We start from the raw sequence: 26,924 nt of genomic DNA on the forward strand, positions 1-26,924 counted from the left end.
ATACAGACATTTGGATTATAATTCTGGCTATTCTGTGTAATACAATGGATAATCCACACTTTGTTGCATGGACGCAATCACATAATTTCTGATATTTGCTAGTATTTTGACTGGTGTTAGTTAAAAAAAAAAAAAATCTAAGTAAAAAAAACCCAAATAAAACATTCATAATTTGGCTAAATTTCCTCACTCTGAAACATGCTGCCTATTCAACTCCGTGCACTGCTCCGCATAGCTCCAAATATCAATACCATTTCTGCTGTTTTCCAGTCTTTCTTGTCTTCTCAGTCCTCTGCAAAGCTTTAGAAACTGGCAGTGGTTCAGCGAGTTTGTCTGCCAAGTCTATTACCACCCCAGGATTCAGCTCATCTAGACTTGCCGATTAGTATGTGGTATCTTTGGGTTTTCCAAGGTTTCCCATACTCTTCTAAATTCATTCTGTTTAAAAGCTTTTCCATAGTTTCTTCTGCCAAAATCCTGAACTCGGGGCAGCGTTAGAATAAATGGACAATTTGCTGAGAAGGTACATTAGAGGTCCTCCCTGCTCAGCCCAGCTGCTTGGCAGCTGTTACTATAGCTCCAGGGCAACAGCAACCCACATATTTGCTATGCATCTCCATACAGGGAGCTTGGCTCCTGGATTTAGTAAGACTCATTCATCTCTTTCTCCCCAAAGCTATCTTCTGTGCTAGAGCACTAAAACCTCTTTATGAAGTTGGGGCTGCTGTAGCACCAAAAGCTGTAGCATCAAAACAGGGGATATTTTCTCAAGAACAGCTCAAAATTCTTTGCTGTAAGGTAAGTCAGTGTGGAAGGGAGGATGTACCTCAGATACTTTATTAATCACATCTAATATCTTGAGTTGTTCTCACTAGGACACTCCCCTGAAGTCATAAACAGGGGGATAAACAGTGTCTGTCATAAACAGATGCTTTTGCATACCTAACTAGTGTGACTCAAGAAACAGTCCACTTTAAATTTTCTTCCTGCCTCTCGGGGTACCGGTCCCTCAGGTTGATTACCCAGTCTGATAACTTTGCACTGGAATGGACAACTGCTCATACGTGCAGTTGCAACCTGATCTCTGAAAAGAATAATGACCAGCTGAAAATTCTAACCCCTTAAAACCTATGAGTTAGGACTAATAACTTATGGATCAACAAGAACACGGTTCTTTATGCCAAACTTGACAGCAACTATCCTGGATGAATAATCTCCCATATCAGAACTAAAATCCTGCAATGTAAACCAGCAATTCTCTAGCACTTAAATCATTTAACACAGGGAGAGATTTAACACATGGAAGATTTTAAGGACCTTTAGTATCATAGCTAAAACAAGCAAACAAAAATCCTTCTCCATTTTTTTACTCCTTATCCCTGTATCCTTCTCTTTACTTCATTTATTGCCAATTTTTTCCATCTTTCCTATTTCTGTTTTCCAAACCGATCTTTCCCTGATCTTGTCTTTTTCAATTCACTTTTCACTCTGTATTTGTCAGTCTTCCTTTTACTTTTTCCTTCTCCTTTGTCTTTTTCTCCAGTTCTTTGTGTGTCATTTTCTTCTCACTTCACTAGTTCCTTACTGACCAAAGTGGCAGGTGGAACGAGCAGGAGCAATGTGCAAATTGTTCTGGAGAGTATCCATGGCTTCACACCCAGCAGCTCCCTTTATGGGAAGGCCAGGCTGCTCTAAAAACGGATTTGCACTTTTCTCTCAGTCACTTCACTTACTATTCCAGAAATCATAGGCTTTCTGCAGCCTCAGAATGGCATTCATACCACATGCTCCACAACAAAGTTTTAAGCTCTTTCTTCATATTCCCTAGAAAAAGAAAAAAAAAAAAAACAACAAAAAACCCCCACAAACCTCAACATCCTCTGTGAAGCCAAATAGCAGCTCTATACCATTATGAACTTGTATCCAAATACTGATCTTAACAGTTACCATTATTTACCTTTCATTCCTTCAGTTATGTCAAAGGCATATCTACTTCATGGTGTCTTACCATGTCAGACTATAGTCAGATGATACTGTTGAAGGCCATCTTAAACAAGCCGCAGAATTTCAAGCTCAAATACTGCAAGAGGTACCAGGCTGTAAGATTTGGGAATTATGAATGAAGAGGCAAATACAGAACTAATGCTTTCTGTTGTCAGTTGGAAAATACAATGGTCAGGCAGCTTAATTCTTTACAAAGCACTGTTTTCAACTAATTTTAGTGTTGAGCATAATCCAGATCATATGGCTTCTTATTTCCACTCACCTTTGTGAAATGAAAAGGTATGAGGTAAGGAGAATTGGTCTAGAGCAAACGTCAAGTCTACCCATGCCATCCAATATGTGTTCTTCATTAGTTCTAATGTTGACAAGCAGTTCGTTAACTTCCTGGGCTTCAGTACAGGTCAGGCTAATTTTAGTGCTGACACCACAGGCAAAGTCCAGGTCAGTACTGAGGGGTTTTGCTTTTCAGTGTTTGGTGGTGTTTATTTTAATTTGAAGTTGGGGCCAGTTTTTGTTCAAGTGAAACAGCTTGTTGTTTTAAGCTTCTCATTAAATGGCCCAGACTTGTATTGACTTTGGTCAGTTTCATTTAGATCATGCTCAAAACCTTTTTAAAAATATTATCAATTCCTTTCTCCTTCAATAATTCACTTTCTGTGGAATAAAAATACCACATCTCAAGCATTTTTGTAATTCTATACCAGACACATATATTAGATTGGAGACAAAGAAAAGATTTTCAGCACCAAATCTGGAATAAAACAAGTTTTTAAGATCGACAATCTGACATTTTTAAGGAATACCATAACTCACTTTTTCAAAACCGAAACCTATGAAAGCTTCTTACATGGGCACAGTCTGCAAAGAAAGAAAAAGCATTTAAGAGGTGTTTGTTTGAAAACACAACAATTATGTGCTTACCAATGCTGATATGTGACTTTATAAACCATGATTTTAATTTCCAAAGCGGTGATGGACTCCTTGCTGTACAGAAATCAGCTTGCCTCCAGAGTCTTACTGCCAAGGAGTGTTTTGCAACAAGGTAGTTTCCCGAAATAATGCTGAGATTCTGTAAGAAAATCATCTGAGACATGAGTGTTTTCTGAAATCCCCAAAACCACAACTTAAGACCACAGTAAACACTTGAAAGAGAAACATGCAGGAGCAACGTGCTGTCTCAGCACTAGAGACAAAGCTTTAGAGAATAAGTTATTATTTTTAACCTCTGTTTTCTGCCTTTACTGGCAAACAGCACATGTCCAGGGAGGTAAAGACCAGACAAGCACACAGGGATTCTCTGCCAATACTCTTTGTAGTGTCCAGCAATTCATGGTTCAAAAGGATTTTCTAAGCCAGAGATGCTGCCTTTATATTTAGCAGCCTTTAATGGATTCATCTTTCTAGTGCTGGTTCAGTTACTTTCAAGTCATGTAAACTTTAACATTAATGAGATTTTTTTTGTTGTTTCTTTGGGTGTTTTATTTTTTTTTTGCAGGGGGAAGGGGTCATTAAAGAGGAGTGCCATAGCTCACCTGCACGCCTGTGGAGACCACCTCATTTTGTATGCTTTGAGCCACCACCTGCAGATTCCATTTAATAACCTCTAGTTCTGGTATCAGGAGAGACAGTGAACAATCACTCCCTATTCATCCTCTCCCTCTGCCACTTGCGATTTTACGGACTTTTATCATTCCCTCTCAACCATCTGCCTTTCAGTCTATTTAGTTATCCTCATACAGGTGTTGCATGCTATTCATCATTCCTGTCACCCTCCTCTAAAATCTTTCCTAGTTTTACTGCATTGGGTTTGAGATGGAAGAAACCAGAACTACACACAGTATTCAAGATGCACATACACCACAGATTTATAAATATCTATTATTTAATGGATTAACAATGCTTTATTTTCCTCTCTATTTGTTTTCTAGTAATTCCCAACATTCTAATTAAAATTTTAATCTCTCTTAAGCTGACGTTTTTAAAGATCTATGAAAACCCTAGGATCTTGCTTCCAAGTAGGAACAGCCATACACTGGTGGTCCCCAGTAGTTATGTAAAATGACTGTTTTCTCCCATATCCATTACTTCACATTTCCTGCACTGAATTTCATCTACCATTTTATCATCCAGCCATTCCGTGAGGTTAAGGCCCTTCCATAATTCTTCAGTCAGTCATCTTTACTACTCTGAACAGCATCTGCAAACTTTGTCATATTTCTATGCAGCCCTTTTTCCAAAAAGGTCACGAGTATACTGTAAAGCACAGGCCTAGGCACAGATCCTTGCAAGACTTCACTGGTAATTTCTTTTTGCCATGAAATGTGATGATTTATTCCTGCTTCCTATTTCCTATCTTCTAATCAGTTATTTAACCATCTTTGAACCCTTCCTCTTATCCCACAGCAGCTTGCTTTCTCTAACAGCCTGGGATGAAACCTTGTCAAAAGCCTTCCCTTTCTGAAGGTCATTTCCATATTGCTGTCAGTGCTGTACACGTAGCTCAGATCCCGCTTTACAGACAGCTGAAAATGATTAAAACTTGACCCTTCCTGCTCTCTTTATTCTACTGTAATGCATTTCATTCAAATTCGACCTGCTACTCCCTTTCTTCCCAGTGTTCATCCCCTCTCTTCTTCCCTATTGAGTGGTATTATACGCATTTAACAAAACTAAAACAAAAGAAAATATTTCTTGCTATTATTTGTTTACAGAGCTTTCCAGCTTGTATAAGCTTACAATATTAAAGGAAATACAGCCACATCAAAATTAGTCTGAAATCTGTCCTGCATTTATTACATGCTAAAAATCAAATCAAATCCCACATACTGTTATGCAATTTCCCGTCACCTTCACACTGCAAGCCATATACATTAACAGACAATAAAGTTTCATTAGACCTTTATTGCTAATGTGAAGAAAGTTTTAAAGAGTTCTGCTGCATACTAAAGATACATTGCAGGGGTTTGGGGTGGGTGGGGGGAACCCAACAAGGTTTTGTGTCTGCAGATTGAAAGCTCCACAGATAAAGCTGCAGCCCAACCAAAGATTTTGATATGCAGACAACTGAAGCACTACTGATTTGGAAATGTAATTTTTCTTACAGTATACAGGTGAATAGCTCATGCCTAATTACAGATTGAGACAATTTGAAATAGCACAAGTTTAAAATCTTAATGCAGAAAATCAGACCATCAGAATTTCCAATGAAACATTCACTCTGGAGCAGACAGGCAGCACTGTAACACAAATACAACAATAGTACAGATGATTTAATTAGATTACTTCATTCCTATGAATTCTTCCAAAGAAGCTCTTTAAGAAAGCCAGAAATAGAATTCAACTTCAACCTTTTCTGAATGTTTTGGCCTATAGCAGTCGGTCACACTCTCAAAGCATGTTCTCACAGAAGCAGCTGTGTATACACAACAAATCACATTTGGACATGTTTCGATCCAAGAGTGGGTAAGGACAAGCAGAGGTGAGCAGCAGGCTGTCCCTCAAGACTAACACCAACAGTTGCCATAGCAATGGGAGGAATCACGGGAAGAAGCTGGTATTGATCTTTCCATCCCATGTTCTTGCCATTTCTTCAGAGTGGTCTTACACAATACTACCACCGCCAACACCATCGCACATACCCAGGTTCTGAAGTTAATGGGAAATAATAGCGACGAAAAGGCAACAGAGATTAATTACTGCTGGGGTTAGTCTGAGCACACAAAGAACAGCTGCAGAATTTTCATAATGACAAGCTATGCATGGGGAGAGGGGGTATCAATACATATAGGCATGTTTCACCATGCCTACAACCTACATCTCAAAGTTTTCTGTGCATTCTCCAGCCGGGCAGCACCTGCCTGTTCTCAGCATTTGTAACAAGAGAGTCACCAATGCCTAGGTCAGGTATTGCAAAGAGCAGGACATAGCAAAGGATGTTTTGTGCTTAGTTGAAAGCCTGCTACATCATGTCAGCGTACTCCAGAACGGCACAAAGTCAAAAGGATAAGAAAGAGAGACTACTTACAAATATTAAAGAGATTTTTCAGGTTAACAATGGCACAGCTCCAGAGTCCCTCGAAATATACTACAGCACAACTAAGTTCTATAAACATGGGATAATACATTACATGAGAATAGAACAGATTTTGGTAAAGACTAATATTGTTTCCAATAACAACACATAGATCAAAATTGCATTTAGTTTGTAAATTAAAGGATGGTACTTTGTTGATACTACCATAAGGCTTAAATGAAAAATTTATTTTGAAGGTTTCACCTTCATGATTAACATTTCTTCTTAGGATATGCAAAATGGGAGAAAAACTGTTTATAATACTAGACTGAATTAAGAAAGCCTTTTAAGACCATTCCCAACCGTATCTATAAACATTGAAGAATGACCAGAATAGTTAGCAGAGCGTGGCCCTAGCTAAGAGCAGAAGGCTGCTTATATCAGAAAGATAAAATATTATTCTTGTAAACAAGTAGATCACTTCTGCTACATGCACCCTATATTTTCCCAGTTTTATATCAGCATAATACTTCCGTAATCCACTATATTTGCATAAAGCTGAAGTAATAAAGCAATAGGATGGGAAGTACTCAATACCTCCTGAAACTTTATAATTCACAAAGTGATTAGCCCCTCAAAACCAACACAAAACAAAACAAAAAACAACCCCCCCCAAAAAAAAACCCAAAAACCCCAAAAACCAAACCAACAAACTAGCACAGCCTTCAGACAATGCATCACAGTTTTCCAAGGCAAATACAAAAGACAAATTAAAAGTGCCTACATTAGTACAGATATTCTTAACAAAATTTTAACATTTATACTTAATAAAAATAGATCCTGAAAAAAATCCTAAACAATACCTACCAATTGTGCACATCAAGATAACAACTCCACCATAATCCAAACAAATTATAACAGTATGTGATATTTAAGAGCTCTGGGAACCCTGTTAATAACAAGTCTCCCATCATAACTTAAAGAGGCAAATAGCCATGGGTCTGCTGAGGACCATTCAACTGCATATACACTATCTTCATGTTCTTCATAGGTAGCTATTACACTGTCCTGAAGGGGCTCTTTAATCCTAAAATTGAAGAAAAAAAAAAATAGTAAGGAGCTGTGAACACACTTGATTTAAAAAGCAATATTAATTGTCACTAACATCTAGATACGCAACCTCCCATTTAAAGTACAAGAACGCAGCAGTAGGCTCTAAGGAAATATTTTATACCAGATATCTGCATGTACCTATGTTGTAGATAACACAGCAGAGTCAAGTCGATGTTAAAGACCCCATTTACAGGGACAAAGTACCTGTTATTCTCAACTTCAGTGCATTTCCAAGTCTCTCAGAACCTATACTAAGCATCTCTCTATAAAACAAGTTAAGCTACAGGGTATGATCTAAATGCACTTAAATGCACATTTTTATCAACACCTTTTCTTTCACCATCCCTTCCTTTCCCCCTTTGTTGTTAACCGAATTCTTAAAATAATATATATTCTTATTAGAGACAAGTAGGTAGGTAAGAGGTTGCAGTTTTTACATCACAGCCTCTCCTGTGCTGCTATCCAGGACCCATTCTCTCCAGAGTAATATAAGGGAGATGGAAGAACCACTCTGAACACTAATTTTTATCTCCCATTCCTAGAGTTATTGCAACACCGCATTCATCTATTATTGTATACCTCACCTCTCACTGCAACACCCAAGCTCCTGGTCACCTACATCATGAGACGCAGACAGATTCTCTTTTGCATTGCAAATATTTAACAACAGATTCAGGGAATTCTCTGAAGTCCAAACCACCCAAGAGTCATTGATTGTGCTCTGCTAGCTGAGAACAGCCCTTCTACTCTCCACTCACAGAGCCAATCCCTCCTCTCACAGCAAAACCACAGCACATTATTCTGTAGCTACAGGGTAGGTGAGTTTTCAGAGGATGACCTTAGAGCTCCTTCACCCACAGAGGATCACCTCTGCCTGACAGGAATCAGTCAGCCTTTCAGAAGCACCCCCCTGCCTCCCAGAAACAGCCTTGTGTTACAGCTGCAATCCTCCTAACAGAAAGCAAAGCCAAAGAGCCTCCTCAGTGCCACTCAATCATTTAAACAGATGCTGCTACTACAGAAATGAAGTGTTGTTACTGGCTGTCTTTGCCCTTTGCCGCTGCTCTCTGAAAGCACACGTCTCTACGATCACAAAGCGTATATGGTATCACACTTGAATCGCTGCTCCACCTAACCAGCCTAACCAGCTGCGAATCTAACATCGCAATTAAAATTCAATTGAATTTAATGAATAAACCAAAAGCAGTCTGATACTGCAGAATAGCTTCAGCTATTTAGTTTCAAGGACTTTTATCATTTACTTTTGCTACGTTTAAGGTCAACTAACAAAAAAAGGTCATAGCACAAACAACACGCAGCCCCTGGTTAATTGCAAAGAGCAGGCTTGTTTTGCCGTTCTCCTGAATATGTACTTTGATACAAACCATCTAACAGCAGAGAGCTAATAAACACAGACACACACAGACACTTCATCTCCTGCAATGTGTTTTTCTAACTTCCTGGTAACTGACATGCCTGGTTAAGTGAAAGTTGGTCATGTCCCCAGACGGCAATGTGCTTCACGCGGTGCTCACCCACTTACCCACAACTCCATTATTCTGAAGGTTTCAAATGTCTCTCCGGATAAGCAGGGGAGTAATGCACGGTGCACATGGCTGTCAGGGGACACGACCGACTTTCAGTTAACCAGGAGTCTCAGTTAACCAAAGGCTGGATAAACAAGGACAAATAAGCTTCTAGATTATACTATTTTCTGTATGCTCAGAGTTGTTTCAGTGTTTCATTTAAATAACGCAGTTAATCTAATTTAATTTACAGAAGTCATAGGGGAATGAGTGCTCAGGAACGAAGCCTGTAGATGAACTTCTGTCTGGCATTTCCATTTATAACTACAGTTTTTAACTGTCTTTTATTATTGTCTATACACTGAATTTCTTCTTGGGTATGAAAGTAATCTTGTGCCATCCCAGAAAAAGAAAACATGCTATTCCACATGGTTCTTCAGGCCACGACTTCCATTTTCAGTGTGGTGTTCTTTGTTTTTTTTGTTTTAAATAGCGCAGATCTATGATAACATTACGTATAGACTTCTTGTGCATAAGAATGGCATAGCCTTGAGACAGTTATTGAGAACCTAAGAAAAAAGTGATCACTTGGTGTAAAAGATCTAAATACTACACAAGATAATCAGGATGGAAAAAAAATCATCTCAGAATGACATGTGTCTTGGGAACAATACAAAAGATCAAGAAGAAACTGTCCATGAGCATCCTTTACAAACACTATGAATGAAAACAGATTAGCCTTTAAATTATTTAATGGGTAATGAGCCCAGAAGGATTCTGCTAGTGGAATAAAGAGCAGAATTTATTTCATGTATGTGAAAGATTGTTCAAAATAATTTAAAAAAACCAAACCAACCAAACAAACAAACCAAAAAAATAAAAACAAACAGAAGAGCAAGGTTATTTGTGGTGGTTTTTTTTCCTCACAACAGATCATCTTACTCTATGCTAAGAGACTTCCAAGAAAACACCTCAGATTTGTCTGCATTTGGCTATGTGCACGCTTTTTTTGGTAATCCAAGAATAGGCTGAGGATACTATTTTTGAATTTATGAGAATCTAGGACACTTACAATTGTTCAGTTTCTGAGTCCCACAACAATCTATTTCCTCTCTATGAATTTTTACACAGCTTTTACACATTTTTATTTATTAAAGAATCAGCTCAGACTCTCCTAACGCCTCAGATATTAAATATGATATGGTTAATGCAAGAAGTTACAGACTTAACAGCTATGACACTGACATTTATTTAAGCAAGGTAACAAATACCTTATTAAAAAAAAAAATATATGCACATATAAACAGAGTCTATGAAAAAAAATATTTTGGTCACAGCACATACTAGTGGAACACATGCAAAGCAACTTGTATTTATCTTAAGATGTTTTTGTCTATTTAGATATTTTAATTATCCTTCTGTTTTGATCAGTTGCTACAATTTTATTTCTCCTTAACATACAGTAGGTAATTTCAGAGCCTAACATATCATAGCACCGATGAGTGTATTTTTTCTAACACTCAATTCATTATGTAGCACTGATTAAATGAATACTGCTGTAGCAATGATTAAATGAATACTGCTGTATTTTTGATGTGCATTATTCCTAGCTCAGAAACTTTCTATTTCATAGTTACCAGCTCCTGATGACAATGCCCAGGTTATTTGCCTTCTTAGGTTAGATGCATAACACCAGGCACAGAAGAGGAGGGCATTCAAAGTGGACTGGATACTGGGATAAAGTCAGCAGATCTTTGGCAGGTTTCAGAACAGAGAGGAGAGTTCAGGACCTTAAATTTCTTCCCAGTTAGAGAAGTTCAGAAACAGGAAGAGTACCTGTACAGAGGTGGATATGAAATAAACTTTCTTCTATGCTACTTTAATATGTATAATTCAGGTTGTTGTCAAAACACAGGCATTTCCGGTTTTACATAAAAGCTGCAGGTTATGGGTGTAAAAATGCAGTTGCTATGCTATAGCTAGTTTAGTGTACCACAGGTGTAGGTGCTTGGCCTATTGATCCCTTGATAGAGCAGCACGAGTAGACTATATTTGATAAACTTACTTGGTAATCACTTGTTATGCCTGGCAAGCTTAGTAAGCTATTTTCTTCCTTGTCTTAAATCTCCCTGCCCCTTAAAAAGTTCCTTTAGTTTCTCATTTTCCTGTACTACTTTTTCCGGCCAGACTAAACTACCTTTTTCTCTCCTTACATATGTTCTTGCATTGCATCAACTGACAAGGCATCAAACTCTTGAACTCATCAAGAACTCATAGTAAGAAATGTGTAATCTCTACCTACACCCTGCATAAATTTAAGACCTGTGCCACACAGAGCTGAAACTGAACTGTTTTCTCTTTGTAGTCTTATTCATATAGCACGACCCCTACTAGCTTCTCCTATGAAAGGAGATGAGCTTTCATTTTATTAGATAACTTTGAGGTTAATTGTGTTACAGACTTGAGAGAGAAGCCTGTTAAGCCTTGGATAATTGTTTTCATGTAGAGAGCTGTTATTTCCAATTACTTCTCATGCTAACAACCACTTAAGTTTGCAGTGCTTGCGATTCTGTTTTGTCACCACAATGTTCAATAAAATATGTTTTTCAGAGTCACCAAAAATCAGTAATTCCGTATCACAGTCAAAATTAAATCCTCTTTAAAATTACTATGAAATAGATGTGATTCAATAAAGCAACAACATGTACTGCAGCATCCAAAATGAATCCTGAAAAGCATGCCATGGGATTCTAGAACAAGGCCCATGGATGCCCTTTCCCTTTAACTGTAGGAGAAAACTTAGCAACTGTAAGGTTTTGCTTCTGGTAAGCTTAGACAACACACTACTTCTGTTAAGGAAGACAGAATTCAAGGATATTTATACTGGAACACAATTTTTATATATAGTAATTGGCCATTCATACTATTGTAAGCATTATCACTTTTTTTACTTAAAAAAAAACAGCCTTCAAAACTGCTTCTACAGGAAAATGGCATCTTTAAAAACAGGAAATGCATCTTTTAATACAAGAGGTTTCATAGCTGTCCTAATACGCAAAATAAATTAAGGAGGGTATATCTGCTGATGAATTAAAGAAAGAAAGAGTATGGAAAAAACACGTTTTTAAAGCAAAATAGTCTAGGAATTAGAAAGTGCTCTTGCACTAGATTTGGCCCAGCTTCTTACACATCCAACCAAGTCAAGTCCCGAATACTAGCATTCCCCAAAACAGAAACTATTTAAGCTGTTTTAATTGAGTCTCTTGGTTGATTCCATAGCATAATCCTATGATTTCTAGATTTTTCCAAGACATAAATACCACAAGTAAAATATCATCAAAATTAACACTATCAGCAGCTGCGTGAAAACACCCTGAAAATTGCCTTATCATGAATGTTTGGCAAATACTTTTCAAAATATCAGTGCTGACAATTCACTCTCCTGGAGTCACAGATGTGTATACAAATGTATTATGTTAGATCACACAGTTTGTATGTATTATTGTGAAGCCATATGATTTACTGTTCAAAAGGCTCCAAACCACATTTCTATCACAAAAAGTAGAAACCACAACCTCCTTTAGATGGAATTTTGAAGGAAATCTCTTTCTACAGAGAGGCCAGCAACCATTTTGTCTCTGGTCCATTCCAATTACTGAAGATATTCCTACACTTAAAGTCTCATTAAAAATTTCACTATCTCAAGGAGATATTCTGTACTGGAAGGACCAGTCCTTTACATCTCTCGGCTTTAAAGGCAAAATGGTGAGAACTGCTTGTGTTAGACCTTGTTCTGTTTGTACCAAAGAACAGTGTGGCTAACATCTATGGTGAAAAAGATGGAAACATACGACTTCAGGAAAAACACTAAAAAATGTATTTCCTAATGTGAATTTCTGGTACAATCTTGAATAGATAACAAAAATAAGGATAAGCTTAGACCATATCATCAAAAAATGTAGCATAAGGGAGAAGGCAGCATACTGATCTTAGTAATCATTTCTGCCAGTGAAAACACAGCAGACATCTTAAGCCTGTAAACCCCAAAGAGATCAGGTAACTCATTCTGCAAAATTAAAGTTTAAGGATGGCTTCCTTTCCAGGAGTGATGTGTAAGCTCAAAATGCTATTGACCATATAAATCTTTTCATTGGTATGGATACAGAAAAGGCTTTTTCTCTTAAAAAGCAAGTCTTCCATTATCAGTTGAGCCTTGTCATGAAGTTCTGGCCACAGAAGTCATGAAGAATGTTAACACTGCTGTAGATGCATGTCGTGCATAACCCCAGCCGGCAACTAAGCCCCACAGAGCCACTTGCTCACTCCCCCCGCCCTGGTGGGATGGGGGAGAGAATCAGAAGAGTAAAAGTGAGAAAACTCGTGGGTTGAGATAAAGACAGTTTAATAGCCAAAGCAAAAGCTGCACACGCAAGCAAAGCAAAACAAGGAATTCATTCACTACTTCCCATTGCAGGCAGGTGTTCAGCCATCTCCAGGAAAGCAGGGCTCCATCATGCGTAACAGTTACTTGGGAAGACAAATGCCATCACTCTGAATGACACCACCCCCCCTTCCTTCTTCTTCCCCCAGCTTTATATACTGAGCATGACGTCATATGGTATGGGATAGCCCTTTGGCCAGTCTGGGTCAGCTGTCCCGGCTGTGCCTCCTCCCAGCTTCTTATGCATCAGGCAGAGCATGGGAAGCTGAAAAGTCCTTGACCAGTGTAAGCACTACTTGGCAACAACTAAAACATCAGTGTGTTATCAACATTATTCTAATACTAAATCCAAAACACAGCACTATACCAGCTACTAAGATGAAAATTAACTCTATCCCAGCTGAAACCAGGACAATGCAGCATGTACCTTGCTGTTGGTGCTCCTAAGGTAGCGGATGGTCTTCTCAAGCTGTGTATCATCAGCATACCAAACAAAGGCCTACAGAGTTTAAAATTCAAACCAATAAGGCAAATAAATATGTTGCAATAACTAAAGAAAAGGAAGCCTGATTGGTGAGTAAAAATGGTCACACTAAGCTGCAAGAATCTGGTAGTTTTTGTTTATTGTTAGAAATAGCAATGTAGAATTAAAATGACTGTCAGACTGGTTTAATACTACCAAATATAGACTCACTCACTAACATAAGGACTTTGGATGACCAAAGAATGAAGAAAGGATATAAGACAGTCCCCACCTCCCTTTGGAGGAAGACAGTTCTCGGTGCTCTGCAGATGTCTAAAAGGGACAGACACCTTCAGGGGCTTTGGGATTAAGGCAAGTTCAGCGTTACAGGGAGAAAGTCCTTGCAACACCACAGTGCCAAACCACTAAAGAAAGAGAGGCCAAGGAGAAGCCTGCCCTAATCTGTTGCATCCATGGATGTGGAATGACCCCGTGTTTTAAACGTTTTGTTCAAACTGAGGCATTCAAAACACTCCCTATGTTCTTATGCAGGCACACCAGCTTTGTTTTGCAGATGAAAGCTAAATGCACCCCAAATACTCACCTCATCTGTTCTGTTTTCATTTGTTTTGTACACTTTTTTCCTACCTCTGGGTCAAGGTGCTAGAAATTAAGCTAGGAGTACAGCATTTCATTCCGCATTTCTCAGCTAATTTTTTGCCATATTTGAACAGCGCATTAAATTATCCAAACTAGGGACTTGACCAGAATACACCATAGCTTTCCTCTGGCCACATGCCTATACTTCCTCTCTGTGGACAGCTCGATCCTCTTTTTAGACTACCGACTTTGAACAGAGGCTTTGGGCTTCCCAAACAGAAAACGCTGAAGCCTTTCCTTATTCAGTGCAAGAAAACACACACAGTGGGCATATTTCTCCTAGACACATTTCACAAAGGCAGTGCATGCACAGCTAACATGTTTTGGAACAAACAAAAACACAGTGACAAGAGATGAACTCAAGAATACAGCTGATGGCAAAAGAAAATCCTAAAGGGAAGACTCAGAAGTCTCCAAAGACGATTCAGAAGGCAGTAAAGGTCCCTGAGCTGCAAACAGTCCGGGGCTAGAAGCATACCCAGGGGAAATATCATCTCCTTTTCCTGCTTTTATAATCTTTCCTCTTGGCCGCTGTCAGAGGCATGATACAGGCTAGGGAGACCTTTGATATGATACAGGGAGGCTGCTCTTACATTTTTATGACTGATGAGAGAAACAACAACAACAGCAGTTAAAAAGTAGGGAAGAGACAGCAAACTAGTTGCTCTGATCTGAATCAGCAGTTAAGAGGAACTGAAGGTCACTCAATTGCAGCAAAAGACAGATCCTCATGCAATAGTCCTAGTTATATAGCGTGTTCTGGTCTCCAAGATGGGAGCATATATACTCCCAAGACGGGAGCATGTATACTCTCAAGATGTCAACACACACATGAACAAACACCCAAAGGAGAAACCTCAAAGAATAATTCCTTAGTAAGAATAGAATACAGCAGCTTTTGGTTTGTTGTCTATTCATTACTCAGTGAACCTGTATTCTTTTCTTAAAAAAAAAAAAAAAGTTAAATCCAAATAATTATTTTTCAGTTGTGAACCTTAAAAACTAGGCATTTACTACAGAAAATTTGCCAAGACTAAAGGAGCGGGTAGACTCATGCATAGTTTTACATGGTTGAACAATGAGGGGTTGAACTGACAGATTATTTGGTTTTGTCTCCAGCCAAGAAATACAATAAAAATTAGAAAGTTTACTCAAAAATATATTAAAAATTAACATGAGTCTTAAGGATCCCAGAAGTCTTCGCTGTGTAGAATAGTATTACAAGTCAACGTTTTTAAAATATGGGGATTTTTGCTAAGTAGAAAAAAAAAATGAAAGATACAACTAGTACATACGCTTCATTTTTATATTTAATCCAAGGAGTGTTTTTACAAGTTATTTTATTCAGAACATGAAAAATAGGTAGCCCATGAGAAAGAGCCTTTTTCCTTCTTTCCACTTGATATTTCAACCTTATTTTGAGAGAGATTGGGTCACTCAGTCTGAAGGTGACTGAAGACACGAGTTGTATAGACACCTGTTCTTCCTGGTGTACTTCAAGATACACCCGAAAAAGACATTTTTGTTTTTCAAGATTTGTGTGCTATTTAATAGCAAACCAGATATCCTCCAAAAAAGGTAAAAATGAACCCCATGAGAATATAACACTTCCTTGAAAGTCTAGAACATACCCAAGCAAAAAAAAAAAAAAAAAAAAAATCACACACACAGCCCCCACACCTGACCAAACCATACAATAAAACCCATGGAACGGTGCAACAGACTCTTCAAAGAGGTCTCCAGGAGGGAAATGGGTAGTAAAGCCTAAATACTTGGCACTAGTGGTTAACTAACAAGTAGTATTCCCAACAGCTGTTATGCCCTGCCTCATTAATGTGCTCAGAGCTAAACAGACACTCATCTGGCAACACTTCAAGGCTGGTGAGCCCCTTGCAAACATCCTTCCAGCTCAGCTCATAACAAGGGCAGGGAGGGGGATGGACACACCAAAACAAGACTCTCACAGTACCAAGCAAACGTTACAAAACCCAATGTGCTTTCCCAGGTTTTACAGAGAACAGATTAGCAGTTGAAAAGCACATATTTAAAAAGCAAAGGCAGTATTGATACTCTTGTAACCTCTGGGAACAGGCAAGGGCTTCACATCATTACTCTGCAAGTAATTCATGATGTGGTTTACATCCCATAACCAAAGGAAAAGATGTGTTATATTTGTTATATTGCTTTGCATATTCTTGGTTTCAAAAATTCCTATTCTAGAAACAATCACTTATGTTTTAGTGAGGCAACCTACACTGTCTAACATCAACAGAAATTCAGAACTCCAGATAACCTACTACACAGCGTCTGTCAGAACAGTATTTACTTGTGATGTTATTTATATTAATACATTCCCACCATATACACACAGGAAAGCATGGTCTCTTTCTCACTTCCATTAACGCTATTTATCTTCCATCCAAAACAGAATAAATTGCAATCCCCAAGGTAAGGAAGCCAAAGGTAAGAAACCAAAAGGTACATCATATTTAAAATGCTGTAGTTTAGTTATGTTCTAGAAAGTAAGTATGTACTGTTGATGTGAGAAACTTTCTAGGTACTTAATTTGATACCTTGATTTTCCAGGCACTTACATGACGTATTGCTTCTAGAGACATTTTGTACATTTAAAATTAACCATTTCTATATATGGGATAGCTTCCTTAGTTAATGTAAAGCAAATGGTTTCCAAGTCCTTTATGTCAAACTAAAATGTCGAAACTATTTGGAGCAAAACTACATCTTTATTAATAAAATAAAGGTGCAAGAGCAACCTTCAAAATGCAACTAGAGAAGTAACCTAAACTTTATTTAGAATTTTAACTGAAACATCTAGCAAGCACAGCTGAGTAACTGGGGGATCTCCTTAGTAATTTCATTGTTCCTCATCCCATCTGACTACTCTTCATTTTAAAAGTTCAGGATGTAATCTGCCTGAATTTCATTGCAGACAGCTTTGCATATTAAAATAAATCACCAAACGTAACAAAACAACTGCTCAGTGCAGACACCTAGAACATGGATATTCACAGTTGCAAAGAATAGAAAAATACAGACTAAAGCCTGTTGGTCTCAAAATATTTTACATGAGTTTTAGTATAATTATCTTCATTTTGTAAAGGAAGAGTTTGCTGAAGATCACCATGGAAGCTCGTTGCAAAATCAGAAAGTCCCAGCCAACACTAGATCTACAGAACTCCTTATATACATATATATATATATATATATTCCTGAAGAAGTACAGAGAGGAAAACAAGCATCATATATTGCACAATGAAAAAGTTGAAGGTAGACAAAAATGGAGGATGAAAAATTATTGTTTTGGCATTTCAGTAACTCTTAAACCCATCCCTCCAAAATTCACATGCAAAATACGTGATTCCTCACACACCCAAGTGGAATGGTGTTTACAAATGCTTGCAGTAACATGCACTATTCTCTACCAAGACAGTCAAAAACAAACTTCTGTTTTGCTTGAAGTAGGTCTAATGAGTTATTGGTTTCTAGAGCAGTCAGCAATTTTAAGAGCTAAATTTACAAAAATTAATGTATTTATACTTCCATTAGACTGCTAACGTGTCCTAAAGGTTAGAACACATACACAGAAAATGCAAAAAGCAGATTTTCAACTCTCACTTAACCCAGATTATTGTATGTGCTTGACTGGATCCAGAGCTCCCTTAAGGTGAATATTTTCACTGATCCAGTGGACTTTAGGACTTGTCCTCAGCATCACCATCCCCTTCCTACCAGTGAACATACAGTGACTGTGCCAATCAGATTTAAAAAGTGGGTTCCACCCAAGACTCTGAATAAGGAGCAATGAAGTAAGAACTAGAACTACTTACCTGAAAGGCCTGTATACAAAAATCCTAGCCAGCAAAAACATAGCATGTTAACCATTACAATGAAAAGACAAACTATAAGCATCTGCATAAAACTCAGGGAACTTCATACTTCTCTTCTTGATGCTGGTCCTCTTGGTCACTTAGTTCATCATCATCTACCATATGCCCAAATGGTTCAGAAGAAATTGATACCATATTAGACAGGATAACTCTGCTATCACTGCTTCCTGTAAGGATCAGCTGATCATGAGAATGATTGTATCTGACATTCCAGACCCTAAAAAATGAAATCAGAAAGAACAAGAGGCTATTCTTGGCAGGCAGCGTATCAATGTTAATTTTTTTTAAAAAACAGCACTAAAAACCTGATCTTTGACTTAAATGTTGTAAGTACGCATAGAAGTGCCATGCCTCATTGCAAAGACTGCTTTTTGCCATCTTCATTTGGCTTTTAAGATTCCATGTCATCTGTTTTCTACGAGGTGTCTTTAAAATTCAACAAATAAGTTTTGGGGAAAAAAAAAAATCCAAAGAACAAACCACACCATTCAGTGGTATTATTCCTTGAGGGTACATGCCAATTCATTGTTTAGTGAGTCAGATAAATATTTAAGGTCTAAATATAAAAATCTCCCCAAAGCAAAATACGGATTAGAAATAACCTGTTAAACAAAAATCTCACAACATTCTTACAGTAAAGTTTAAAATAGACCCTAAAACAAAAGTAGGATTATATTTCGATTCAATTTTTACATTTTACATATCAAGTTAATGCCAAGTGTCTTATGGTTCTTGTTTTATTCTTTTTCTTTTAATCTTCTGGAAAAAAGTATAAATGCTGCTTCTGTTAATTCACATCTTCATTCCCCTCAAAGTAGCTTCAGGGTCCAGATTTATTTTGCAAGAATTACTGCAACCCAAATTTTATAAAATATGAACCGCTCTCCTTTTCTTAACCACTGAATACTGCAAACATCTGACAAGATTCTCTCCTTGTTCCAGCCACAGGCCAGAGTGGTAGATACGGGCTCTAAATATTATCTCAGAGAATAAAATGACTCACTTGCATATTCTGGCTTAAGGGCTGCAAAGAGCATGAAAAAAGCAGGGCTGAATTATTGAGCATTTCCACCATTCGACAACAGAAGGATGGATGGCAGCTGCTCTAACCAAAACAGCTCAAGGGCTTTTCTGCACACCAGGTGCAGCAGATCAGGCTCAGTTTGGGAAGGCACACCTGTGTCCCAGCTGGCCTCTTCAAGCCAGGTTCTGTGCTGTGCTTCTCAAAGGTGTACCCTATCTCCCAACAATGCTAACAACAGTTTCTTGCCAATTAGACTAACATTGTCTAAACTCTTAATTTACAATCACACAAGGAACATTCACATGTTGAAAGCTTTCCTCCATGTAGAAAAACGATTATTCACAATAGCACAAACATAGTTTGCATTGCTCCTAAACAGTAAAATAATTAGCTGAATAAATTACATAAGCCATCCACCCACAAAACAGCATGCAGATAATTTGTTCTACCAGTGGGAATGCTCCTCTAGTGTCTTCACTGGTTCAGTGACATTTCTCGTGTCCCAGAATTTCACCTTGCAGTCATCTCCACAGCTAGCCAGGTAGTACTGTTTATTGGGATTAAAGTCTAGGTCTCGTACCAGCTGTCCATGTGCATTTTCTATGCAATATATCTGCCTGTAAAACACATTAAAAAAATTAAATGGTCTATAAACAGCTAACTGCACTCCACTGACAGGAATCTGTTTCCCTGGAAACTTGCATAATCCCCTTAGCACCCGCAGACCTAGAGTTCCCATTGCTAGTGCATAGTTTAGGGAAATCCCAGCTGTTAGCAACAGTGACTTGTATAGATTTCTCAGCTTGCATTGAAGCTTTGCTCTTTCCTTGTTTGCATTAGGATCATCTGGAGCTAAAAGGAAACAGTAGTTCCAGATGATTCTAGCACAGCTCTCTAACAACTGTTATGAAATGTCTGCTACTAAACCACAACATTTTCAGACAAGAGCTTCTCCACCCCTGAGTAGTTATACCGATTCTGTATTTATGACATCTAGTTCTCCCTATATGAAAAGCTGAGGTGCAAGGGAGGCAACAGATATGAACAACAGCTTTTTATTATTGCTCTATTTTGAACTTACCTTCTTGAGCTCTGGCATTTATCATCAACTTACCTGCGGCCCTGAAACTACTCATACTCATGCATGTGGACCACTTCAGAAAACATTTGTAGTACTGCTAACAACCTAGCGTTCTTATTCAAAACATCATGTTCCATCAGTTTGTCTTCATACCTCACCTCTTGAACTTAGGGTTGGATTTTTGTTTGTTTCCACTATTGCATTATCAGTTTTATGAAAAGGCTGTACCTGTTCCCATGTCCATTCTCAAAGCCACCATTTACCAAAGTTATGATTAGATTTGACAGTCTCCTATAATCTTCACTAGAACTTGTCAACACTTTGTGAGTTTTTTTCTTTTTTTTTTAAATGAAAAATGTTTCTCTTCAGAAAACATAGTAAATACCTAACTACTAATACAAAGCAAAGTAGCTCCATAAGGAGAGATTCAAAGTATACCAGGCCTATACTAAGCCCTATCCTGACAGCTATGGTAGTCACTTGGGATAGAGGATATCACCTAGATATTCAACTTCAACACTCTGCTCAGAGTTTGAGAGGTTAAGGATATCACTCAAGTATGTCTTTCTACCAGGTATTCTGGGATCTGAATTCAACATTATCTCTTAATTTCTTGAAACATCTTTATGGGAAAATTTTAAAATCTCAAGCATGCTTGAAGCAATAAAACACTTCTTTCCTTCTTTATTGCACCTTTCACTTCTTTCTTGCACTTCTTGCATTGCTCATGGGGATGTGTGCAAGGGCTTATAAAGAAGTACCACTGTCCACCGTACATTCAGTAGTGCTTACCATGAAAGCCTTTAGCCCAATTTAACTATTATTCTGACCACTCGATCCCTTTCCTTCCCAAATATGAATATGCTTTTCTTTCCCTCAATCATCCTACCTACAGCAATAATACCTGCATTGAATTTCCCACTTACATCATAAGGTTAAGGCCAGACCGCATGAATATTTTCTCCAGCTACTGGCTCCACGTTCGCATATTCTTTTTCTTCCATATTTTTTAGAATTTATTCTTGGACTCTGAATTTTCCTGATACAATTCTCTCTCTAAATCCATTTGGCCTGGTGTCTGTCTCCTCTGCTTCACAAGCTCTTCTCTGATTAAGATTGCTTCCTAGTCTAGTCTGGGAGTCTTCCCACCAACCTCTTTTTTGGCCCTCCCCCCCCGCCCCGTTTGCTATGTCCGAAATAATTCACTCCCTCTATCTTACAGCTATCATAATTGCACTCCGCAGAAGCAGCTATTCTAGCTACTTCTTTAGTATCTCTCTTCTCTTATTCTTTGCTGGTATAGCAATTTTCTGTCCTTGATTTCCGCCCGCCCCCCCATTTTTTGCTTCTTATACTGCCACAGTTTATACTGCCCTGACTTTAAACTCCTACCTCTAGCTTAACTAGCCATTATCAAATATTCACGTCATTCTAGACACATTACAGTGTAATTGCAGATGAGACTTATTGCACATATTTTTCAAGTAGATTGCAAACAGCTCTTTGGCATAGCCTAGTACTTGTAAATTGGTTCAAGGACTATCTAATCTGAGCTTCACTTAAAGTAATTAGAATTGTGGGGTTTGCTTTTGTTAACCAAGCTACCCTTTCATTGAGGATCTTGTTAATATCTGGACTACCTTTCTTTCATAAAAGTTACTCAGAGTATTCACTTAATGCAAGATAGAGATGCTTTTTCTAATGAGACAGAGCATGAAGCAGACTTCACAGTATTTAACATTTCCTACTTAGAAACACGGGCTTTAATCTTAAGGTCTGCATGCTATATGTTATGAATAGGATGATTACAAAAACATCACAAAAAAGCCACTTAAAAAAACCCCACCACCTTTCTCCTTTGACCTTTCTTTCCTCTCTTGTATACTTTTTTTAAAAGAGTCTTCATAAATGAAAGTATACACATATATATGAAGTTAGATTTTTATATATCCTTTTACAGGACAAAGAATAGGACTCTCAAACCTGATGACAAGTGTACAGGAAGTGACTTAATGATTATATTTGTATTTTCAGCTTTTGTTTATTAAATTAAATAAACCTTTTTAGCAAAAACACATAAGACTGGCAAACATGGGGATTTATTGCTACACCCCTGAGCTGGCAGGAACCATAGAACTAAATTTAAAGTCATCCCCCTTTAAGGCAACAAAAGTTATTACAAGACATCAGTCTTCTCGGTTTAGTGATAAATTACTATGTGCTAAGGGGATAAAGCGTATCTTAAAAAAGCTTGCACAGGCTTTAGTAGTCATGGCAACAGATATGCACAACATCACTCCTTTGCTTATCGAAATCACAACTGGGCAGAGGGGAAAAACACCTTATTAGGTATATTCAAAGCCTTAATTGATTTGGTTATGATTTTGATAGATTCAGTACTTTCATATAATTAGCATACTACAGTCTTTAATATAGTATAGTATACTATTTGTTAAAATCAGAAAAGTGAAGAGTGAATTTACCCTGTGAATTACCTTCAGAGATTAAAGTTACCTTTAAAGAGTATGCTATGAAGACAGTTCATAGTATAGTCAAAACTGATGTTAAATCATTTTCAGGTTGAATTACAGAACAGCTTCATTCAAGTAATGCCTATGTATTGAACAAATCATCTTGAGACTAGTACACAGTTCAGTAAAACTCAATATACAAGTTAGAATTGAAGCTGAGGGGAAAAAACAGAGAAACCCCTTTACTAAATTGTGAATGTATCAGCTACGCAAGCCCAGCCATTCCTTTTGTAAGTGATAGCTTTGCCACATTTCTAATCTTTAAAAAAAAAAAAATTAAAAAAATATGTTAGGAGCAATGAAAAATTAATCTCCAAGGAGACTGTCTTTTTTAGAGAACAAGACTGCAATTTCTCATTACCTCATGCTTCGTGTATCCCATCCTCGAACAGTGGTATCGTTGGCTGTTGCAATCTGTGTACAATTGTGGTGCGGACTCCATCTTCCAGAAGTAAATTTTAATTGTCCTTTTCCTTCCAAGGCTGCAGAACTAGAGAGCTAAAATAATGAAATGAAGCTGTCAATGTTTCTAAACGTAAAGCTAAAATGAAATTAGTTCCACTGAAGACAAAAACTGCACAATAGCCTATTGTTCCAAGTGTAACAGACTACGAAAATGCTACAATAAAAAACAGAAAAAAATTAAGAGCTAGAGCTTATTTTGTATCTCACAAAGCAATTTTTACAAAGGCTTATGCAGTGTAACGTATTCAGAAATAGCAGAAGTACTGTACTACTTTATGAACTAAAATAAACAGTTTCAGATCATTTGTTGAAACAGTAGATAGACAATAAGGGCACATTGCACAAATTTGTAGCTGCCTCAAACAGACAAATAAACACACCCATTTAGTTTCATGAACAGTCTTACAAGACTGTTTTTCCATGTCAAAACGCCAAATTTTATCTACAGGAACAGAATTATAGTGTCAAAGACTCTTCGATAAATGTAAACTAAAAAAATCAAGGCCCAGGTGCCCTTCTCATCACATACATGCCTATTAAAATAATAGCAGGTACGAGATCACTAACCTACAGTCTGTGAGAATTAAAGGTTTCAGTTCCAAAACCAGGCTTGCATGTCATTGAGCAGACAGCCCTGCATCTCCATAGTTAATGGAAAGAAGGCACAAAGTAATCAACTTTCTCGTTGAATTTATACAGCAAGTTACCCTCCAATTCCACATGAACATGGGGAAAAATGAGGCTGCAGACACCGCAAATTACTTTTACTTCTAATCACTGACTGAAACTGATTGTTTAATATCTAAAGGGGGGCATACCAAAATACTTGCATTTTAATCAGATATAAATTTTATACAAATTTCAAGTGGCTAGCCAGACAGCAGACTAATTTGGTCATCTTGCACACGATGTTCGTATTTCATGTTTCATTAAGATGGATTTCACAAAAACAGATTACTGCGTTGAATCTCGTTGGATCACTTTTCTCCTTTACCTGAATCCTAACACGTCACAAAATACTCTATTAAATAGAAGCTTTCTCAGTAGAAATATTACACTTTGATGGTTGAAAAAGACTAAAACATACATGCTGCTTACAAAAACTTTAAGTGACATCAACAGAAGAATATGTTCTCAATACAAGACCGCTTAAATCTATTTTTATATGATACCAATGGCCATTTCTGTATTTTGCTAACTTTTTACTATTACAGTTCCACCAAGAACATCCCATTTATTTAGTGTTCAGATTAACAACCTAGAAATTACAACTCTTCCATCACTGAAGTCTATGCTACCTAAGATGTGTTATCTTCCAAAAATTTTTCAGATTTTTTTTTTTTTTTTAAGAAAATGAAGAAATCCCAGCATGCAAGGTTATATATTGCTCATGTGTTGAGTGATATAACACTGTGGCCAAACCTACTCCTCTAGCACCATTCTTCCTCAAGTGCAAATACTGTCTGAAAGCCTTTCTACAACTTGCATGTTATTAATATAAAGAAAAATACTGCATAGGACACTGGACACAGGATAATAAACTGTACTGTTTGTTTTTCGACACATAGTAGATTCCAGGCACAAGAGAATATACAGAGTTTGAGTGGATCATTTCAAAAATTAAACTGTTTCTTTAGTAAGCAGTCTTGGCCAAACAAAGCTCAGACTGGGGGGAGAGGAGAGAAGCGAATGTTAACACTGACAGTAAGAAAGTACCAACGAGAAGAGTATCTCTCATCAGGTATTTCCCAAATCTGTTCTTGAGACAGACGGCATAATATATCCAAAATAAGACTCAGGGCAGAACGTCTTTGTCAGCAGTAGATACTACTTTCTCCAGCGTTCCAGCCATTTTTTTTTTTTTAAGTCTTTATTTCAACTTTTATCATGTAAACTATTATAAAAAGATTTTTTTTTTTCAGTCAAAAGTTTAGGGGTGAGGCCAGCACACGCATCCTGCGCTATTTCTTAACAACACATATGAAAAAAAAAAAATCACATACATGTTAGACTGGCCAAGTCATCCTTGCCTTCCCAAGCAATTCTTAAGTACTTGCAGGAATTAAATTACATCTTTCCTTGTATGGATGTCTATCTACATATACAGCCAAGTTCCCAATCAACTCACGGTAGACTTCTATTAATAAAATGAAATCCCAGAAGATACTGAATAAGTTTTTGTTCTATGTTCTTTTGCATGTCTTCTATGAGCCTGAAAGGAACTGCATTCCTGCTAAGGGCAGCTAAAAGGTATGGGAGGGAAATGTTCATACGTAAGCAGGAATCCTTATGTAACAGAAGGAAGTCTGCAAGTCTCCTTCCTGGAAATCAAAGAAACCAGCTTAAAGGAAACAAAGCTGGTAGTTCAGAATCACATTTGGAAAGAGGATAGGATAGGCAGTATCCTTAAAAAAACCCACCGAACTCCAACATATATTAACCTCTAGAGGGTACACAAATTATCTAGAAAAATCACAAGCAGCATGGAGACAGTGAACCAACTGTTCATGCCCTTTTCCAAAAAAAAGAGCCATGGGCCTTCAAATGAAGCCTGTGGAAATCAGATTCAACAGTAAACAAAAGAAAGTGGTTCTCCACCCAATGGACTCCTTGACAAAAGACACTTGAATGCATAAAGCTTACTTATGTTCAAGAACAGAATAGGAAGGTACTTGGAAGAAAGATCTATGGAGGGTTACACTAAGTAGACAAACCCAAGCAGGCTCAGAAAAATCCTTAGACTGAAAAGAGTAGAAGACTGTCTGAGTGTTATGGGCAAACTATTCAATACATTTGCTCCACTGAACTTTTCCTTGGAGTCTGCTATGGCCACTGTTTCAAGCAGAATACTGGGGCTGGATGGACTCAGGTATGGATCAGCGTAACCATTCTCAGAACTGAGCAGCATGAAGCAGACGAATGGCAGAATTTATCAACTTCTCTTCCGAGGGTGGCTGAGGAGCCTGTAATTTTCTTCTCTCACAACATATGAAAAACAATGCGGGGGACCAGTTCTAAAGTTCTATAAACTTCTGGCTGAAATGGTAACTGAAAACATGTAGTTCTGTTCCCTTACTACACTATCTTCATCTAATAAATAAGTTTTTATATGCACAACTTGGGGTTTTTTGGGGTTTGTTGGTTTTTTTGTTTGTTTGTTTGTTTTGTGTTTTTTTTTTGTTAGGTAGATTGAGTAAAAATTAATAATTATGTCACACATTTGGAAGGTCAGTTGTTTCCCTCAAACAGACTTTGACACAAACCATTAGAAAACATCTCCCAAGAACAAAATATCTAGAAAATAGAGAATGTCCTAATGCTCTAATTTAATTAATTTAGAAATTCATATAACATCTTTCTGGATAACAAAAAAAGCACCAAATTAAAGTAAATGCTACATTACTTAGCATGTATAAATGGTTACCAGTGACACTCAAGCAACGTTCTTGTAAGAAAATAAAGGCTAGCATAAAAATGTTAAAAATATGAAGTTTCTTCTCTGTTAATTAGAATCAATCCACTTGGTAGAGTGTCTAATATTAGCACACAGATTAGTATCTTAGTTTCAGAATTTTCTCATTTGAAAAAACAGGATTATCAGTCATTATATTGGGAGAACAAAGATGCAAATTTCTATGTAAAGGCTTAGCAACTGCAGCAATCTACTGAATAGTTATCAATACATTGATATCCTGC

The 26,924-nt window shown here is 37.5% G+C and overlaps 1 protein-coding gene across 5 annotated transcripts in view; it reads right to left on the reverse strand.

Moving 5' to 3' along the window:
- Positions 1 to 4,770: 4,770 nt before the first annotated feature.
- Positions 4,771 to 26,924, reverse strand: part of EIPR1 (EARP complex and GARP complex interacting protein 1) — a 96,900-nt gene continuing 74,746 nt past the window's right edge. Inside the window, exons 6-12 of one of the 5 annotated variants that reach the window (XM_087774192.1) lie at positions 23,125 to 23,261; positions 19,601 to 19,768; positions 18,177 to 18,344; positions 18,068 to 18,091; positions 13,524 to 13,595; positions 6,884 to 7,103; positions 4,771 to 6,106 (exon numbers count right to left, since the gene is read on the reverse strand). In XM_087774192.1, coding sequence (XP_087630318.1) covers positions 6,929 to 7,103; positions 13,524 to 13,595; positions 18,068 to 18,091; positions 18,177 to 18,344; positions 19,601 to 19,768; positions 23,125 to 23,261 — 744 coding nt within the window. In that variant the 3' untranslated portion in view covers positions 4,771 to 6,106; positions 6,884 to 6,928. Of the gene's footprint in view, positions 7,104 to 10,292; positions 10,492 to 13,523; positions 13,596 to 18,067; positions 18,092 to 18,176; positions 18,345 to 19,600; positions 19,769 to 23,124; positions 23,262 to 26,924 lie in introns of those variants that run through there. The other 4 variants (XM_087774191.1, XM_087774193.1, XM_087774194.1 and 1 more) reach the window with 4 other exon arrangements.

Source organism: Nipponia nippon, unplaced genomic scaffold (assembly GCF_047370975.1).
Source record: "Nipponia nippon isolate SJK-2023a ecotype South Korea unplaced genomic scaffold, ASM4737097v1 scaffold_4, whole genome shotgun sequence".
Lineage (NCBI taxonomy): Eukaryota > Metazoa > Chordata > Aves > Pelecaniformes > Threskiornithidae > Nipponia > Nipponia nippon.